Source organism: Ptychodera flava, chromosome 3 (genome assembly GCF_041260155.1).
Source record: "Ptychodera flava strain L36383 chromosome 3, AS_Pfla_20210202, whole genome shotgun sequence".
In the NCBI taxonomy this organism is placed as follows: Eukaryota; Metazoa; Hemichordata; class Enteropneusta; family Ptychoderidae; genus Ptychodera; species Ptychodera flava.
In genome coordinates this window covers 38,823,175-38,843,405 of record NC_091930.1, presented here as the reverse complement: position 1 = coordinate 38,843,405, position 20,231 = coordinate 38,823,175, and the positions used below count along the sequence as shown (strand labels likewise).

At 39.0% G+C, this 20,231-nt stretch overlaps 1 protein-coding gene across 1 annotated transcript; it reads right to left on the bottom strand.

Annotated features, from left to right (window-relative positions):
* Positions 1 to 1,058: 1,058 nt before the first annotated feature.
* On the bottom strand, positions 1,059 to 18,479 carry LOC139129971 (carboxylesterase 1D-like). Its single transcript, XM_070695677.1, has 8 exons — positions 18,076 to 18,479; positions 14,236 to 14,392; positions 13,706 to 13,783; positions 13,061 to 13,179; positions 11,929 to 12,102; positions 3,392 to 4,036; positions 1,846 to 2,033; positions 1,059 to 1,494 (listed from the first exon to the last, which is right to left on the bottom strand). Exons 1-6 carry the CDS (start codon positions 18,433 to 18,435, stop codon positions 3,590 to 3,592), a joined length of 1,335 nt encoding a protein of 444 aa, XP_070551778.1. The 5' UTR covers positions 18,436 to 18,479; the 3' UTR covers positions 1,059 to 1,494; positions 1,846 to 2,033; positions 3,392 to 3,589.
* Between the last annotated feature and the right edge of the window lie 1,752 nt (positions 18,480 to 20,231).

The following is a 20,231-nucleotide window of genomic DNA, read 5'->3' as shown; positions in this document are numbered from 1 at the left end:
ATTTACTCGTCCTAACGATGAACATACTGTTGCAAGACTCTGGCACTTCACCGACAGACTTGGTTCAAGTGGATGGTTCTGTAAAATGATGTCATTTCAGCAAGCTTTAACGCAATGATATATGGCCGACTTAGTATTTGAAATGTTTTGACTGAGATTTCGTAATACGATTCTTCATGCTTCACGGTGTGAGGTGAATCACTCTGGGTAGTGGAGTTGCGCATGCGTGAGTGAAAGCGATCGGCAATAATGCTGGGTCATTTCACTGCTTATGTGCAGCTTGAATAAGCTCTTTCTCTGATTGGCCCATTTTCACTATTCACAGCCACTTAGGGAGTCTATTGTATTGTTTTCATTATATTGGTAAGATTCAGCTACCCCAGATCTTATTCAGCGCTGCACATTAGCCCTCATTTCATAAACATCGCAGTCAGATAAAACAACAGTCGCGCGCGATTACTCTACATGGCATGCACTAAGTAAGTTTTTATTCGCACACTTCACCAAGTCCAACCAAACCGCTTCGCACAACGGTGAACTTGTCGATAATATTCAGGAGATTTCGAATGTGTTGTAGACCGTCCCTACTGTTAACGGTGGTATGATGCGCCTCGAAAGTGAAAGACAAACGTTTACTAAAACTTTCCTAAATGAAACTTGAAACCATACTCTTACCAAATCAAGGATAAAAATCAGGGGTCGCCGTTCAAAGTTTGGTACCAGTTAAAAACAAATGGCCTGACATTTACTGATATTTTAATTTCTAATTGGCCGCCATCCCTGTGTTACCTCTATGGAGGAAAATAAATTTTCGATAACAATTCTAACTCAAAGAACTTTAAAACGAACCCTAACAAGTGGAAGACCAGAAAAACCTTATCAAAATTTGATAGTCAGAATAACTGTCCTCGAGGTATGTTGTACCTCAAACAATGGCCGTTTGTACCTCCGGACACAATGCATACGTAAGCAGTATCCCGTATCAACGCTTTATTAGTCTGCAAGGCAAAATAAAATACAGAAACAAATCTATGCCCAGCAGCAAACCAATTGTACGGTCAATAAGGTAAGAATGAATTTCGCGAAGTTCGGACGTTCGATAGTCTGTGTCGCCATTCTCGTAAAATGACAACTCGTGACGCCAGGCACTACCAAGGCTAGACCCTGAAGTCATCATCGATATCCTCCTTTTCAAGCTTTCGCCGCTTTTACCAGTCATGTCCTTACAACTAATGACCTTACAACGAAACAATAAGGCATTGAAAAACATTAAATGCAGTACATTTTATTGTTGCCGAAATTTTCTGCTTCAGCCCCGATAATTTCAAGATTCGCTAAAGGTAAAGGGATTTAGTAGCTTTTTTGTGATGGCACTCTTCGAATACAGCATATAAATGAAAAGTTGTCAAACGGTTCCACCATATGGCTGCTTATTTTGCTCTTCTTTGTATTTTGCTTTTTCATCATCATCTGCCTGGCACGCTTGCGCAGCGTCTACAGAGGAAAAAAAATATGGACTCGTATTAGAAATAGGTAGATTGATGGTGTGGACGTGAATCGAGCTACAACTTTCCACCTGTCTCTTACACTCTCCTTTATATGTTTGAGACGTACCATTCTATTTGTAGGTGGTTTTAAATTTTGATAAATAGCATTTGTTTTGGTGGCGACAGTGTGAAATCAACTCAGAGTGTTCAACTGCTTGTTTGTCTGTCGACTGTATGGTTCACAGGCTTCAAATTCAATATCACTGGATAACTCAAAACCTCGAGGACAACTTCAGTTCATTTGTCCGTTACTTGTTTACTCCATCGGGTTCACTAAAATTCTTGGCTTTAAAAATACCTGTATGTTTAATCAGCTTAGGAATGAAATCATTCCAGAATGCACACTCCTTGGCTTTTAGAGCTCGTTTGGTTTCCATCTTTAGTGACAGGTCTTTGTACTCTAATCCGGGTACTTTGAAGAGTGGCCAGTCTGTTTGCTTCTCATCTTCTGTCAATTGTGCGTCACCATCTGATAAGTTGGGGTTTCTGAAGTTGAATGAAAATTTTTATATAAAAAATATTTTCAGAATATTTGAGAGGTTAATATAACGAGGCACATATACACGTAGACTGGCCCCAGTCGTGGATTTTGTCGGCAGCAGTTACTGGCTAGCCAACGCCATCACCCCATGATCTATGCAAAACCATAGCACTAACGCGACAGTCTGCAGAAGTTCATTCCCTCAACTTATAAGTTGATATTTACATGCCCTAAGACTCTGGGCAAGTCAAATATACAGCATACAAATACAAATACATACAAATAGTTTCATAGTCCCTCCCCCCCTCTCTCTCTCTCCGTCAGGAATACATATAATACAAATACATATAAGGAATCTAGCATAATTAACGGCAGGTAGGAGAGAAAATATTTCATCAACATTTTTCGTCCCCCCCCCCAAGTTATCCAAAATACCGAGATCTTCCTCCCTCCGTTGGCAAGGAAAGTTTTGTGACCCCTCCTGCCAATTTCAAAATGTAGAGCCGACAGGCACTAACGTACCAATAAGCTCCTACTCATATCTTATTTTAAACATTAATGTACTTACGAGAGTAAGGTAATTTAAAGCGCATTTCTGTTCAAGAAATTTGATCAATGAGGGAATTTCACCTGAAAGTGTCATTTCTCTGTATGTGATAGTCTATGGTACAAACTATTGACAGTGGTGTCCCCAAACAAAACCAGATATATTTGTGCATTTATAGATATTTATGTTTGACAATTGAAATAAATGTAATTCACTAGAATATGGTGATTAGAAGTACAAATTTGAAAAGGAAATTTGATTTGAAATTTTAACCCAAAGTGTCATTTTCCGATACATGGTTGTCTATTACGCAAACTATGAACAGTTTGTTTACAATACAAAACTGGCAATGTCTGTGCATTAAGGATGCTCTTCAATAGACTGTGATTAAGAGGGCGATAGTGTACAAAAAATTGATTTGGAATTTCTCATTTTCACAACAGTATTACAGCGATCAGCAACTGTAAATGATCATCAGTCGTTGAAACACAGCTGTTTTATTGGATACCCTCAGAAAACTGGCTTATGAAAGATTTGTTTTCTGCCCTGTTCAGAGTGATTTAGTGGTATGATTTGTATTGGTTGGAAATTTGTAGACCCTCCTTATATTATGGTACTCTTGAATTTCCCAAGGCCCCCTGTGAACACTCTGGTCTTTTTTCGTGCCCCATTTCTCTTTCGCCCCTCTCTATCGTTAGTTATGCTCGTTCCCTAAAGTATATTAAATGGAAATGTATAGAAATAAACTATAAACAATGCATGTTAAGGTTGAGTTAAGATAAGAGAAACAAAAAAATACAGTATTTTCAATCTTACCCTGTTTTTGCAAAATTAGTCCAATACTTTATCACCTGTAGAGATAACTTGGCATCATCTTCAGGCATTGTCCAGTTCACCGCACTGTTGAAATGCCAACCGAAGACAAAGGAAATGTCCTCCCCGTGCGTGGCTTTCAACCATTTCACCCGAAACATGGACTTGGCTGGCGCATGTGTCGTGTGATACAAATACACATTAGAGCCTGCCCTCCGAGTGCGCACGCGCCGAGAGGTCTGCAAGGCACACAAACGTCATGTCGCCGACGGTCTGGCTTAGGGCTTCTAAGTAATCGGCTTGGACCGAGCCTGCGTCTTCCCAGTTGACGTACATGAACTTGACAGCGTCCACAACAGCTTGGTTAGACTTCTTGTGGCGTCCGATCATGGCAGGGTACAATGCTTCATAAAGATTTCTGTTTAAGAAGACATGAGTGTCATTTCCCAAGTCGGGCATTGCCATAGATATTAACACCCGTCCCTCATCAGCGAGTGCCCCTACCATCAAATCGATTCCTCTTTTCGGGAAAGTACCGTCACGAACGACATCCACTGGGGACGCTGTCACGAATTTTCCGTCAATGACTACAGGAAAAGGGATTGAGTCAAGATCCTGACCAAGCCTAGTGATACTAGCTAGTTGTCCCTGGGTAATAATATTAAAAAAAACCCATTAAACATCATAAACAAAAAAATTCAACATCACCAAAGCATTGCAAGAAACTGAGTCGGTTGGTATCAGAAGCATATTCAGTATACACGGTTAAAAACACTCTTTATGGGACGTATATTGGTAAGAATCGAATCAAAAGAACAAGTTGAATTCCTGCAAGAATTTTGGTGTTGGAAGCGATGGAAATTTTGCAAAGACTGTTCCAGCGTGTGCAGCTGCGTCGCAGGCTGTAGTTGTGTGATGCAAGATGTCGACAACTGCATTTTAGGCCAGCCTACAGTTCATTCAGTAAAAAATATGTCATATGATGCATTTTGTTGACAATATCAACACTTTGGATTTCAACGTGCTTTAAGAACTTAGAAAAATAACTTTACAATTTTGCTTGAACTCAAACCCTTAAAATACTACCAATAGTTGCGGCCATTGTCTCACTTGCTTGACGATTCCTTGCACATTACAGAAATACTGTGCAGTATATTATCTGGGTGTACCATGTACGTCTGTCTGTCTGTCTGTCTGTCTGTCTGTCTGTCTGTATGTATGTATGTATGTATGTATGTATGTATGTATGTATGTATGTATGTATGTACGTATGTATGTATTGTTACGTGCAGAGAAAAAAACAAAAGGGTGAACTCAGCAGTTTCCGTTTAAACAAAATTTATTACGAAAATAAAACTAATCGCTAAGTCAGGGATAAAGTACAAGCTTTAAAAGTGTACAGACTACTTATCTCAGCCGGGACGGCAAAGCTCCAGTCTCAGAGTTGTAACAGTCAGTCGGATGAATGAACAGTCCTTTGGCTTGCAGGCTTGAAGCTGCACAAAGTCAACAGTATAAATCCAGCGTTCGCAGTGAAGATCTTGAAAAGTCTTGAGAATGACTACTGCTGGAGTTTAGTAACACACAAGAGACACGATCCCAAAAGTCTGACTGGAAGCTGAGCACGTCCCTTTTATAAAGGCATATAAGAACAATCTAGAACTTTTATTGACATGCTAATTACTGTTCTAAAATTATCTCCCTTACACAACTAATCAACTTTCCAGAACATTCCAAACATGACTAATTGAATTCAAGGTTGTGAGGTCATCAAGGGCAGTGACCTTGAGAATGTTCTAGACTATTGAACTCAGGTCATGATGAGTGTGGGGGAAATGACCTACATAACACACCCCCTCTTCAAAAAAAGAAAATTTTTCAAAGAAAAATCTTTCTTTTACAAATGTAATCTTGAAAAGGATTTAAGTACTCAAATTTTGTTTTACTCTAAAGTAAAGTTTCTTGAAAGTGAACAACAATAAATTTCTTGAAAGTGAACAACAATAAACTCTAAATGCGAGAGAGACAGTCTGCAATTAAATTGTCTCTGCCTTTGATATGTCTAATGTCAAGATTAAACTCCTGTAACATTAAACTCCATCTTAGCAATCTCTGATTTTTGCCTTTAAATTTCTGCAGAAAAACAAGAGGGTTGTGATCAATATAAACCACTATTGGCTGATTTGAAGAAGTAACATAAACTTCAAAATGCTGTAAAGCTAATATCAAAGATAAACACTCTTTTCTCAATTGTAGAGTAGTTTCTCTGGATTTGTTAAATTTGCGTGAAAAATAGCAAACAGGATGATCTATACCTGACTATCCTCTTGCAATAAAACAGCACCAGCAGCCGTATCACTAGCATCTACAGCTAATTTGAATGGCAAAGTGAAATCTGGTGCAGACAACACTGGGGCACTTTGCAGTATGGCTTTAAGTGTATCAAATGCCTGTTGGCATTGCTCTGACCAAACAAACTTTACTTTCTTTTTAAGTAAGTTAGTCAAAGGCTCAGTAATTGTGGAGAAATTTGGACAGAATTTTCTGTAGTAACCAGCCATACCGAGAAAGCGCATCAGTTGTCGTTTGCAGTTTGGTATGGGAAAACTTGAAATGGCACTGATTTTGGCATCAACAGGTTTTACCTCACCCTGTCCTACAGTATGTCCGAGGTAAGTTACCCTAGCCCAACCAAACTCAGATTTGGCAAGGTTGACAGTCAACATTGCTTTGCTCAGTCTCTCAAAGAACTTCCGCATGAGCTTGATGTGTTCCTCCCAGGTGTCACTATACAGAACGACGTCGTCAACGTAGGCTGCACACCCGTCTAGCCCGGATATGACGTCGTTGATCACCGTTGGAACGTTGCCGGAGAGTTCTTCATTCCAAATGGCATCACCTTGTACTGGAACAATCCGTCTGGTGTAACAAAGGCGGATATTTCACGAGCACGATCCGTCAGAGGGACTTGCCAAAATCCCTTCAGTAGGTCAAATTTCGTCACATACTTGGCTTTTCCCACTCGGTCGATGCAGTCATCAATCCTCGGGATTGGGAAAGTGTCTGTCTTTGTTAAAGTGTTGACCTTCCTAAAGTCCGTGCACATACGATAACTGTGATCTGATTTGGGAACAAGTATACACGGCGAACTCCAGTTACTTTTACTGGGTTCAATAAAGTCATTGTCCAGCAGGTATTTGACTTCTTCCTGGAGATATTTCGCTTTTGTTGGGTTCAGTCTGTATGGATGTTGTTTTACAGGCTTACTGTCCCCAACATCAACGTCGTGATAGATGACGTTGTCCTCGTTGGAACATCTTGAAACAGGTGTTTATATTCATGGAGCAGTTCTTTCACCTGTTGTTGTTGTTCTGGCTGGAGGTGTGCCAACTTTGTAGACTCCAGCTTCTCCAGGATTTCTGAGTTCTGAAGCTTGACCGAGCCCAGCTTTGAGTTTAGAGTATTTTCACTCAAGTCAGTTTCAGTATCACTATCTTCATAATGGTTTGAACTGACTGCACTGACAGGCTTTGTCTTAGTAGGATTATCCCTATCTAAATATGGCTTAAGCATATTTATGTGACATAGCTGTTTTTGTTTTCGCGTGTCAGGTGTTATTATGATGTAATTTAAATCACTCAATTTCTTATCAATTAGGTATGGCCCAAAGTAACGAGCATGGAGTGGTTTGCCAGGAATTGGAAGTAGAACAAGAACTTTTGACCTGGTTCAAACTTCCGTTTTGAAGTGCTTTTATCATATTTGGTTTTCATTGACTGCTGAGATGACTCAAGATTTTCTCTGGCTAATTCACATGCTTTAGAGAGTTTTGTACGAAAATCTGACACATATTGCAAAATATTCAGACAATCATCATCGTCTGATAGGAATTTCTCTTTAACTAGCTTAAGTGGGCCACGGACTGTATGTCCAAATACAAGCTCAAATGGGCTAAAACCAAGAGACTCTTGAATTGACTCTCTAACAGCAAAGAGCAGAAAATGAATTCCTTCATCCCACTGCTTCTCTGTGTCAAAACAGTAGGTCCTAACCATGTTTTTCAAAGTTTGATGAAATCGCTCAAGAGCACCCTGACTTTCTGGATGATAGGCGGATGACCTATACTGTTTAATGCCTAGCTGATCCATTACTTGTTGAAAAATACCAGACATAAAGTTGGAGCTTGATCGGACTGGACACATTTAGGGAGGCCAAATAAAGTGAAAAATTTGACTAAAGCTCTCACTATAGTCTTTGTCTTTATATTTCTCAGTGGTATGGCTTCGGGGAACCGAGTTGATGTACACATTATTGTCAGCATGTACTCATTTCCTGATCTTGTTTTTGGTAGGGGCCCAACACAGTCTATTAGTATCCTACTAAATGGTTCTTGAAATGCAGGAATTGGCTGTAAAGGGGGCCTTTGGAATGGTCTGATTTGGCTTTCCTACCATTTGACATGTGTGACAAGTTTTACAGAAATGTGCTACATCCTGCCTGAGATTAGGCCAATAAAAGTGACTGAGAATTTATGATAAGTTTTCCTTACTCCCAAATGACCAGCCCAGGGGGTTTCATGAGCCAGGCGCAATATTTCAGCACGATAGGGCTTTGGAACCACAATTTGATGTTTTATAGCCCAATCGTCATCAACCAAGACATCTGGAGGTCTCCATTTACGCATGAGAATACCAGACTTTGTATAATAGGAAACAGAGCTATCTGAAGTTTTACCTTCATCATCTACCCTGTCAACAAAGACAAAATATCTGGGTCTTTGTGTTGTTCTGCAATGAGATTTGATCTAGAAAATGTCTGACTTTGGTCAGCAGAAGTTTTACTGGAAGTTTCAAATCCACGAGGGATAACGGAATGATCCGTGTCAAACACCTGACTGAGAAAGGTGTCATTTAAGTCAACATCTGTGACATTATTTTTGAGAGTATTTTGATTCTCGGAAGTTTTCTTTGACATGGCTCGAGTAATGGCACATGAAGGAAATAAATCGGGTATCTCTTGTTCAATTGGCTCTGGATCCTGATCTAAACTAGGATTATCAGTCACAAGTGGATTAGTAATGACCTTGTCCCCAGCAAGGTCGTTTCCAAGAAGAAGGTGAATCCCTTCAAAAGGCAAAAAAAGCCTAATACCTAAAGCCACAGGTCCAGAAACAAAGTCCGAAGACAAATAGACATTATGGAGAGGAACAGGAATGTAGTCATTACAATCTACCCCCTTAATAAGAACTTTAGAACCTGAAAATGACTTTCAGAAAACGGCAGGGTATCTGCCAACAAAAGAGACTGGGAAGCCCCGGTATCTCTTAAAATTTTGACAGGGGTAGCGGAAGAGAAATCACTAGAAAGTGATATAAAACCATCATGAATAAATGGTTCGAAAATACCCATAATGCTATCTTGAGAAGAATTGACCTTGACCTCATTAATTGGGGATAAGAGGGGTTTAAACCTCAGAAAATGTGTTGCACACATTATTAGACTCTAATTGAGTTGATGAAGAAATAAAGCCGTTTGGCTTAGATCCCCTTTGACCACTTTGACCTTCACGTTTTCTTTTCAATTTGAAACAATCTGACATTAAATGGCCGTCTTTCTTACAATAATTACAAGAAAGTGTACCAAACTGTTTGTCAGAAGGAGATTGAGACTTGGGATCTGATGATGTGGGAGTGTTACTTGAACTGTGTGAACTGTTACCATTTGATTTCCTTCTCTCCTTTGAGAAATTCTTGGATGAAAAGGAGGAGTTAAATTTACCTGCATTGTTTCTGTAGGAAAAGGACTGGGATGGTTTGCTGAGAAATGAAGATTTGTGTGTCAATGAATAATCATCGGCCAAACGTGCAGCAACCTCCAATGTATCTGCCTTTTGTTCATTGATAAACGTTTTGATGTCACTCCGGATGCACCTTTTGAATTCCTCAATCAAAACAAGTTGTCGTAATTTGTCATAATTCTGACTGACCTTTCCTCAGAAGAACACAACCGATCAAACAGTTGTTCCTTGGTTCGAGCAAATTCAAGATAAGTTTGATCCTTCGCTTTCTCACAATCCCTAAATTTCTGAGTGACAGTAAGCTTCAGGCACCAACTCATTGCCCTTTAGGATTAAATCCTTCACGGAATCATAATCTGAAGGCTGGTCTACTGATAACTGAATGTAAATTTCTCAGCCTTTACCCACAAAAGCACTCTGAAAAATCATTGACCAGGGCTTCCTAGGCCAATTCAGACTCTGGGCAATTTTCTCAAAATGAAGGAAATATTTATCAACATCCTTTTCTTGGAAAGGGGGAACTAACCTGAAATGCTTAGTGATGTCAAAACCGTGTGAAGGGAAGGATTTTCCTGACTGTCCAAGCTCTAAACGTTTCATTTCTAATCTTTCCTGCCTATCTTTCTCTCTCTGTCTTTCTTCCATTTCTAACTGCATTTGTATTTTTTCTTTTTCTATTTGTAATTCTAGTTTCTTGATCTCCAAATTTGTCTGCATTTCTAATTCTAATTTTCTGAGTTCAGAGGTAGACTCGGGCTCATAATCTTTCAGGGTGGATTCCTCAAATTGGCCTAAATCAACTAGATGTTTGGCAATACGGTACTGTATTTCCCTCTTGCGCATAGATCTTTTGACTTCTACTTTAAGGAAATTGGCCAGTGTTATGAGGTCGTCTTTTCTGAGGGAATCAAATGTGTCCTGATCAAGGTCATCCATTTCCTCTGGTTTAAATTCCGCCATGATTAAATTTCGCTGAGTTCACAGTATACTGTAGTTTTTGAAAAGGCAGGCAAAATGTTGTCAAACGGCTCAAAATATTCGTATCCCGGACAAGCCCCCAATTTGTTACGTGCAGAGAAAACGAACAAAAGGGTGAACTCAGCAGTTAATGTTTAAACAAAATTTATTACAAAAATAAAACTAATTGCTAAGTCAGGGATAGAGTACAAGCTTTAAAAGTGTACAGACTACTTATCTCAGCTGGGACGGCAAAGCTCCAGTCTCAGAGTTGTAACAGTCAGTCGGATGAATGAACAGTCCTTTGGCTTGCAGGCTTGAAGCTGCACAAAGTCCACAGTATAAATCCAGCGTTGACAGTGAAGGTCTTGAAAAGTCTTGAGAATGACTACTGCTGGAGTTTAGTAACACACAAGAGACACGATCCCAAAAGTCTGACTGGAAGCTGAGCACGTCCCTTTTATAAAGGCATATAAGAACAATCTAGAACTTTATTGACATGCTAATTACTGTTCTAAAATTATCTCCCTTACACAACTAATCAACTTTCCAGAACATTCCAAACATGACTAATTGAATTCAAGGTTGTGAGGTCATCAAGGGCAGTGACCTTGAGAATGTTCTAGACTAATTGAACTCAGGTCATGATGAGTGTGGGGGAAATGACCTACATAACAGTATGTATGTATGTATGTATGTGTGCGTGCCTGCGTGCACGGTGCCTGCGTATGTATGTATGTATGTATGTATGTATGTATGTATGTATGTATGTATGTATGTATGTATGTATGTATGTATGTATGTATGTATGTATGTATGTATGTATGTATGTATGTATGTATGTATGTATGTATGTATGTATGTATGTATGTATGTATGTATGTATGTATGTATGTATGCATGCATGCATGCATGCATGCATGCATGTATGTATGCATGTATGTATGTATGTATGTATGTATGTATGTATGTATGTATGTATGTATATATGTATGTATGTATGTATGTATGTATGTATGTATGTATGTATGTATGTACGTACGCATACGTACGTATGTATGTATGTATGTATGTATGTATGTATGTATGTATGTATGTATATATGTACGTATGAATGTATGTATGTATGTGTGTGTATGTATGTATGTGTATGTATGTGTGTATATATGTATGTATCCATCTATCTATCTATCTATCTATTTATCTATCTGTCTATCTATCTATCTCATATTTGTCAATCTATGCATTTTTTTCTGTAAGTTTTTCTGTTTGTTTGTCTGCCTATTTCAACTTATAAAGCTATCGTTAAGTTTTTTTTTTATTTCTCTGTCTGCCTATTACTACTTTGGCATTCTGATCTACAGTGAGGTCTGTCTGGTTTTTCACGTGTCTGGAGTTCTGTTTTCCACATCATTGATCTAATGTGAAGATTATCGTCATCGTGAAATTCCTAATAATGACAGCCTTCAGGGAATTCGTCTGGGATCGTCATATCCATAATATCTCCACAGATGTTCGACGTCGCGGGCGTTTAATTATATGTCGATATTAATGGATTGGTCTTGGCGGCAGTGTTAGCACATTTTAATCTCACCGGTCTCATAAACAGTGTAAATTTTGTTTATTGCTACAGCAAATTATTAATGAAGTTTTAGGCCTAGCGTATATTATACAGTTGGTGACACTTTAGCTTTAAAAATCAACAATGAAAGTGATTCACACATGGTCGCCCTGACACCTAATCATATAATTTAGCGCATATACACAAAGGTACGGTTACTTCTCACTGTGTTTAAATCGCTTGGATCCCTTAGATATTCAGCAGGCACGCTACGAAGACATTCAACCAACTCCTCGGACGTTTCCTTCTCGCATCCGACCAGCTTACCGAAACCGTGAGCTATCTTGTTCTGCCAGGCTACATCTGTGTTGAAATATCCTGGCGTTGACGCTGTTCCACTCTAGGAGAGAGAGAGAGAGAGAGAGAGAGAGAGAGAGAGAGAGAGAGAGAGAGAGAGAGAGAGAGAGACTATTTGTATGTATTTGTATTTGCTTGCGTCATATATTTGACTTGCTCAGAGTCTGTGGACATATACATATCAACTTATAAGTTGAAGGATAATCTTCAGCAGACTGTCGCTTTAGTGGTAGTTGCATAGATCGTGGGGTGATGGCGCTGGCTAGTCGGTAACTGCTGTCGACAAACAGACAGACAGACAGACAGACTGACAGAAAGACACAGAAAAGAGATACCGAAAGAAGATATAATTTGAGAGACAGAAGAGGGAAAGAGGGAGACAGGGATATTCAGACAGAGAGAGATGGAATGAGGACACATTGACAGACCGACATGAAAAGATAACAGAAATTGAAATAAAAATAGAACGAGACATAGTCTTCAGAAAGACAGACACAATGATAGACAGAAAGGTAAAGAAAGACAAAAATAGACCGAGATGACAGGAGAGGCCAACGTAAACAGGCAGACATGTGTGGAACTCAAGACGAAAGACAGAGTCTCAGAAAAAGAAGGCCTTAGGGAATAATGTAATTATTGATGAACGTACAGACATGTAATGAAACCGGCATATTTTTCAGTTGCAGTTTTCCATTATTACGTGAACGAATGATGCCACTATTATACAGCTACGCATTCTCAACTAACGCATACAGATCATTAAGTGAATATGGGAAATCGTTAATTCTGCCAGTCATATTTATTACCCCCTTATAGTTTGACGATGTTTGATAAAAAGACTACTGAGAATAAAAAGTTTAATTTTAATTAACAAAACGACTCCACTGACACTCAGTACAGAGATTGTCTCGCACCCAGTAGAGGTTACACTTTTTCTCAAAAAAAAACTTCTGACAAATGGTTTCATTAACCCTACCGGGTCAATGTTTTGATACGCCTACCTGTAGAATTGCTCGATGGAATAAGCCGTCTGTCAAAGGAGATAACACTAGGTGTTCGGAGCTCATTGCACCTGCACTTTCGCCGCATATCGTCACTTTGGAGGCGTCTCCACCGAAGGCTGTGGAAGAAACAAGGCAGAAAGAGAACGATCAAGTTGAAGATGATGACAGGTGTGCTCTAGCTACAGAGTATTTGAAAAGACATTTTATTTGAAGGAACATAGTCCATAAACATGGTTATTACGTACGTGCCCGGTATATCGAAGGTCGCGCTCCGCTCCGTAGGATTAAATGGTACCTCGTCGATGACGTAGTGGGTAGCATAGCCATCGTTTGACTCATAGTGAACCAAAACTATTTTCAACTCGACAACTGTGGGATTCACACACGGGGACACATGAATGGGCATTGAAATATGAAAAAGAATAAAGAATACTGCTTCTAAAGCTTGTTTTGTGTACGAACCATTTTTACCTGTTGTCTCTTTTTTCTTGTCCTATTTCCTCGCTTTGTACCCTCGAGGAAGGAGACCATTTGCCCTCCTGGCGTTGGACATTTTGTAACCTGCCATCGGGCGCATAGATCCTTGTTTTGGCCGTAATATTCTGAATTCGATGGTTTGAATTTCAGTCGCCACTCTTTTACCTGCTATGTTGTCTTGAACCCACTGCAAAGCCAACACTTGATCGAGGAAACCATAATTACCGGTGGCGTGTTCATCACCTGTTGAAGGACAAGCGATATGCAATAAAGATTTCAAATCAACATTGTTGCGTGTGTGACAAAAAACTCAGAACCATGAAAACGATAACGTAAACGAACAATTCAGACGTTCTTGTAAATGTTGTTGCTTTGCTTTTTGACAATACCAACATCCAATTGCACTTATTTCAGGTTTTGAATAAGACCCCGGTGTGTTTACCTCAAACATCTTTTCGCCTTCACCTTCTCTGATTTTATGTTTATTTCAGACCTTAAGTGCATTGTAATAAAGAAGAAAATAATATGGCATTCAGATCAGTTTTTGTGTCTTTTGTTTCGATTCATGTTGTCTGTTTTTTAACGCATACTGTCACGAGGATAAACCTTTACCGGCAACCTACTATGTGAGTATATTGCACCGACAAGAATTTATCTGCGGTGAGCCGTGACGAAGACAAGAGAGGAACTCATACCAGTGGATAAAAAGCCAAAGGGACCAAGTCGATAATTGATTGCCACCAAGATGACGTCACCAAGAGCAGCCAGAGCTGTTCCGTCGTAGTGTGTTCCCCCGGAGCCCATGAAGAAAGCGCCGCCATGAATCCATACCATCACCGGTAGCTTACCGGACTGAGTGAATGAAGTTATAAAAATACACTTAGAATTGCGGTCATCTTTAACCTATCCTAGAAGACTTTCCTTATCGATTCAAGTTGAAGCAAAGGTACGTTTGCAAGTGAGCCTTTTCTCTAATTACGTCACAGAAAGCCCTTTTAAGTTTTATTGCATGATTGATTGTATAAAGGGCATTATTCCACCATATTTTATCAACTACAACCGTCATAAAATGACCCAGAGCCCTTGTAAGATACACGCTGCGACCATAAAGGCTTGTCGACAATCACCACTTTCGTCCATACCTTGTTTTTGGCACTTCAAACTTAAAGAACTACCGTTCTATCAATCACCAGACGGGGAACCATTCGTATTGATGGATATAAATGTAGATGCCTTGTTTTTAGCTCACGCATTCACACACGTAAGCTTGAGTCGTACCAATGTCTCTCTCTCTCCCTCTCTCTCTCTCTCTGTCTGTCTGTCTGTTTACACGAAACTAAAGAATTACTGAACAGATTCAACTCTGAGTTGGTAGACATGTACCATATGCTAATGGGAAAAACTGATTAGATTTTGGTTCGTGTTGCTCGCATAGTTCATGCTCATTTGCATAATTAATGATTTTAGAAATAAAAAGACATAGAATTGGATGAGATTTGCCATAGAAATTGATCACACAATGCTTTACCCCTATGAAAGACAGAAAGGTGTGACAAGAAACAAGTGCTAATTTTCATATTTGATGAAATTTCCTAATTAGGGATATATATCTGAATTTGATCAAAATTGACGAAACTTTGTACGGATATTGAAGATACTATGATCGAACATCAAACAGTGATTATACATTTTCACCTCAGCCAATCCCTGATTTGCATATTTACTGAACTTTCTTAATTAGTGATATATATTTTGATTGACTCGACAAAAGTTGATGAAATACGTTATGTACATGGATATATACTATGATACAACATTACTTAATATATTAAGGATCTTTACTTCAGCCAATTCCTAATTTGGGTTTTTAATGAACTTTCTTCTGGGGATACATATCAAGATGGACTTGATCAAAATTGATAACCTGCTTTTTACATTGAAGAAACTATAATGACCAAAAGTCGGTTAGAACATGTACTTACTAATTTGCATATTTAACGAACTTCCCTAATTAGAGAGATATATCTGGATTTGCTTAGTCAAAGTTGACAAAACGTACTTTATAAATTTGTAAATTGAAGATAACTACGATATGACATTATTGAAGTCATTTAGCATTTTTATTTTAGCTAACTACTAATTTGCGTATTTAATGAACTTTCCTAATAAGGATGTGTATTTGGATTGATGTGACCAAAGTTGACGAAACCTGCTATGTATAGATACTATGATATGATATTACCAAGAGTCAATTTTGATTTTGTTGAACATCTTTTTACTAATTTTCATTTGAAAAAAAACTTTTCTAATTAGGGTTATATCTTAATTGACTTCATCGAAGTCAGTGAAACCTTTTATGTACATTGAATAAATATGATAAAAGATGAATGAAAGTTGTTTAGAATTTTAACCCCAGCAAGTTACTAATTTACATATATAACTAACTTTCCAAGTCAGGGATATAAGCCTGGAAGGATTCTAAAAAGTATATGAAACTTTCTATGTGCATTGATGAGACAATTATGTTGTATAAGTGAAATGTATCTTGCATTTTGTATGTCAACTAATGCATAATTTGCATATCTAATCAGCTTTCATAGTTTGGCATATATAGCTTGATAGACTTGACCAAAGACAATTACACTTGCTATATAAAGTCGTGATACAATGACAGCGATCAAAGAAATTTAGTTTATTTTATTTCAGCTAATAACATATTTATATACTTAAATGAATTTCGGAATTAATTGTGTATTGTTCATGATGTTGTTGATAACACTTTCAATGAAGTTGCAAACATATGGCAAAATTTAAATTCACCGGCAAATGCAATATATACTGAAACACGTGAGCATTTTCAGTTCATATCTGGTTTTATTTAGAAGCATTCACTGACTATGATGGCAACGGTAGGCTAGCAAAATCGGGTTGGAGTCCTCCCGAAATTGTCGGGGGAGGAGGTGGGGTAGGGTCCTGGAATGGAGAAACATAAGATGGGTTTGTTAGTATTTTTCACATGGCAAATAAGGTCGGGATACACCTCATCAAGCCTTGGTGTATTCATTTATTTCGGGTAATAGAGTCATCCTAAGGACAATTTTCTCTGACATCATTCATGCATCATGAATACTAATATTATCCTCCTTAAAGACATCTTGCCTTGGCAAGACTATCATTAAGGCTCTAGAGTCCAAAGAGTGCTGGAAATAACGGGTTCATAACAGACTTTGGCTGAAGTAAAAAAGAAGAATTTACCCGCCCTACTCCTGTCCTTTATGACTGAAAGCTTCCTTGAATTCGAAGAAACGATAGCAGCTAGGCCAGGAGGAATAATTACATCGCTTTTTATCTTCTGACCAATCTGCAATTTGTTGAATTGCGACAAATATGAAATTTTGCCCTGCAATTGGTTTTACATTTAGGACAGTTTTGTTGTGCATATTTTAGATTTTTGTTTTCTTCTGAAAGCATGTGCAAATGCTAGGAACAACCCCAGGAACATTTACAAAGACCGTCAGGACTGGCCGTATTTTTCATGCACGTTTGAACTTTTACACGCTCAAAAAGTGGTAAATGAACGAATATCCCATCAGCTCACTGCGAACCTCACTGATGAATGGCTTGCACAATTTGATGGCAGATAGTATATCGTTCGTAACGTCATGCACGAACAGGTAGCATATGTGAAAAATTCGTACCCCTAGCCTCTGCTGTTCCGCGTTGATAGAACAGTTCGATTTTGTCGAAATCTTGTCCGGCCGTTTGCAAGATTCCAATCAACACGTCAGTAGTAATCTGGACTGCCAGAAATGCAATATATGTAATCTTTGTACAGGAGGATTGAACAATAAAAAGTAGAGGCCTGAGACGATCTGAAATGGCGTGAGCGCAGCACGATGTTCGGCCAAAGGTTAGGTCAATGTATTTGCACGTTTTGATCTTTGGTGCATACTGGCCACCGTCAAATATCGTGGCTGTCCTACAGTACTGAAGCATTTTGGCGGCATGCTACTCGTATTAAATAGTCTGGTATCAGCGTTGTACATTTATACGACAGCTGACGATAAAGCTGTTGTCCTAAAGCCTGTGCTGTTGAGTAAATGTTGAAACGCTACTTAAATCACGGTTACTCTACCCCAAGTGAGGTAGAATGACCCTTTAAATGTAGAAACAAAAGCGAAGGCAAGACATGGACATTCTGATTGTAGCCCTGGAAATCGTCCTTTGAGGCATTTATCAACGGCTCAACATTCGTGCATCGTTCTGTGCACGTGTGAATGTCCCAGGGGTGTTTGTTGAGGACCGGAAACTCTACCTTTGAGCACAGTGACTGTGAAATAGGTCACGTCTTAACACACGTCGCAATGAAACCATGCATGGACGACGGCGGTGGTGCACTGCATGGTCAGGAACAGACAACTAGACCTGATGGCATAGGTATGGCAGTCAAAATTGACAAAGAATGAATGTTACCCTATCGGTCATTGCGAATTGGATGATGCACATTACAACACATAACTAATTTAAAAACTCACCTCATCCTGTGGTGCATAGATGTTCAAGTATAGACAGTCTTCACTCTGTGGCTCGTCCAACGGAAAAATTGGTAAAGGGGGTTGTATACACGCCTTGCTAAGTTCCTTTGCATCGCGGAGCCCCTCCCAAGGGCCTTTGGGCTTTGGTGTTCGGAATCTAAGGTCACCAATCGGTGGCTCGGCGTAAGGTATGCCTTGAAAGACGTGCACTGTGCTTTTTACGTCGACGTCTTTGTGCGCGAACTCGACCACCCTACCAGCGACTTTACCTAATTTCAACTCTACGATCGGGTCTTCGGCGGCAATACGGCCAACTAGAGTGGCGACAAAAACAACTATTCGAACGGACGCCGGCGCCATGGCGGAAACTCACTCGACGTCTCGGAAATTAACCTGGGAACTACGAATTACTAGTGCCTGGACGCGCGCCAGTCACGCAAATCCATCAATGAACAAACAAATGATATGAACCTAGTAAAGGAGTCGTTCTTGTGCTGCCCGAATTGGTACCACACATGCGCAAATCGCAATATGTAGGAGCGACTACATAGAACGTCGAAAACCCGAAGAAAATAGCCGTTTTTGTTTTGGATTTTTGAAAATCTTTGTTAAAAAGACTGTCATAATTCGATTTTTCTGGAACACATTTTCTCTCAGAAATTCCGAGAAAATGGTCGCGATTTTTCTACTAAAAAACCACTTACTTCAAATGACCTTTTTCTACGACCTATCATTTCTACCCTGTCAAGTCAATAACCGCAACAGTATCACTGTAAACGATTTTTTATGCATGGTGTATTTTCTACTTTCTGACAAGTTGGTTGGCATTTTGTAAACATCAAGAACAAAAGAGATAGCACTGCATTTGAAAAGCGAATATCTATATTAGTACACAAGACCTGAAAGTGGATGCAAATATTCACTAGTACATGTAGACCAATAAATGACTGCAGCTCTATAGTATTGAGAGTTTGATCATATACTTCTCAATTGCGGCCGGGCCTTTCAGTAAATGCAGAGGTGCATCGTATGGAATGGCCTGTGCATATTGCGATTGCAACGCTGGAGTCGAGCGGTTAATATAATTACCTCTCAAAATCGTTTCTGATTTTAAAATCTAGTGACCCACTGCTGACAAATAGTCATCCATCTTTCGCGTACGTTTGATAGGCGTATTTTTTGTAAAATTTACTGTTTCCTTCTAAATAGTAGGGATTTAAATTGTCTTTTGGTCGCATTTGCGCGCTTGCCGTTGCTCACTAACTTGAATTTACAATAGCATGGCTACGAGGGGTCAAATCAGGTTGTATGAGCACAAAATCGTCCTTAGACTAGGGAACGCTCTCTATGGCTGAAATACTGAGGAACGACTAAATTGTTCTTTCAAAATTTTCAACAAAACCGTAATGTTGTAATATTAATAGGAGAAAAAAGAGTAAGTGATGAAGATGGTTTTGTTAAGTTGGTCGTCGATCAAACGAGACCAACCAGGCAAACAAGCGTTTGTTCAAGATTGGTAAAATGAATGAAGCATGGTGCTATACTCTCGTCTTTCAAAAGCAACATATCATGCATGGATCAGTATCCATTGAAAGATCAACCTTAATCTTCCGATAATTTTCAGTATATTTAGTTAGTGTGTGAGGAAACACGATACTTATTCCTTATTACTTACGTAATGCATTTTGTAGCATGTCAGTATGTGACTTTCAACGCAGAACTGTATGGACACAAGCTTCGCTATTTTTGTGTGATATGATATGAAATATTCAATAACTTTGAATATACCTGATTCAACCTGCATATAACGTATAACAGTGCAGATTACACAGGCTTTGCTGATAAGCGAAGTCATGTGTATCGTAAAAGTAAAACAGAAATCTGTGACAAAAACATAGTAAGACTGTATAAAATACTACAGATGCTACCCTATCAATATTGCTGTTTTGTACAATTATTGGAAGTGACTGTAACACGGCATTGTAATCGCTCCGTTTGCAAAAGTTCACTTGTTTTCCATATGTAACCATGGTTTCTAATCTTTTTATCAGAAAGCGTCGGTTAACAAAATGTCTCAATTGAAGCTCCGGGAAGTATAGGAAAATTTGCAACATTGTAACAGTAAATCTAACTTTAAAACGAACCCCAACAAGTGG

Coding starts and splice junctions, on each gene's coding strand:
- LOC139129971 (XM_070695677.1), bottom strand. CDS start 18,435: ATGGCGCCGGCGTCCGTTCGAATAGTTGTTTTTGTCGCCACTCTAGTT. Junction 13,180..13,705: donor GGTTCAAGACAACATAGCAG/GTAAAAGAGTGG, acceptor TTTCTTCCACAG/CCTTCGGTGGAGACGCCTCC. Junction 4,037..11,928: donor ATCCAAGCGATTTAAACACA/GTGAGAAGTAAC, acceptor ATTATTACCCAG/GGACAACTAGCTAGTATCAC.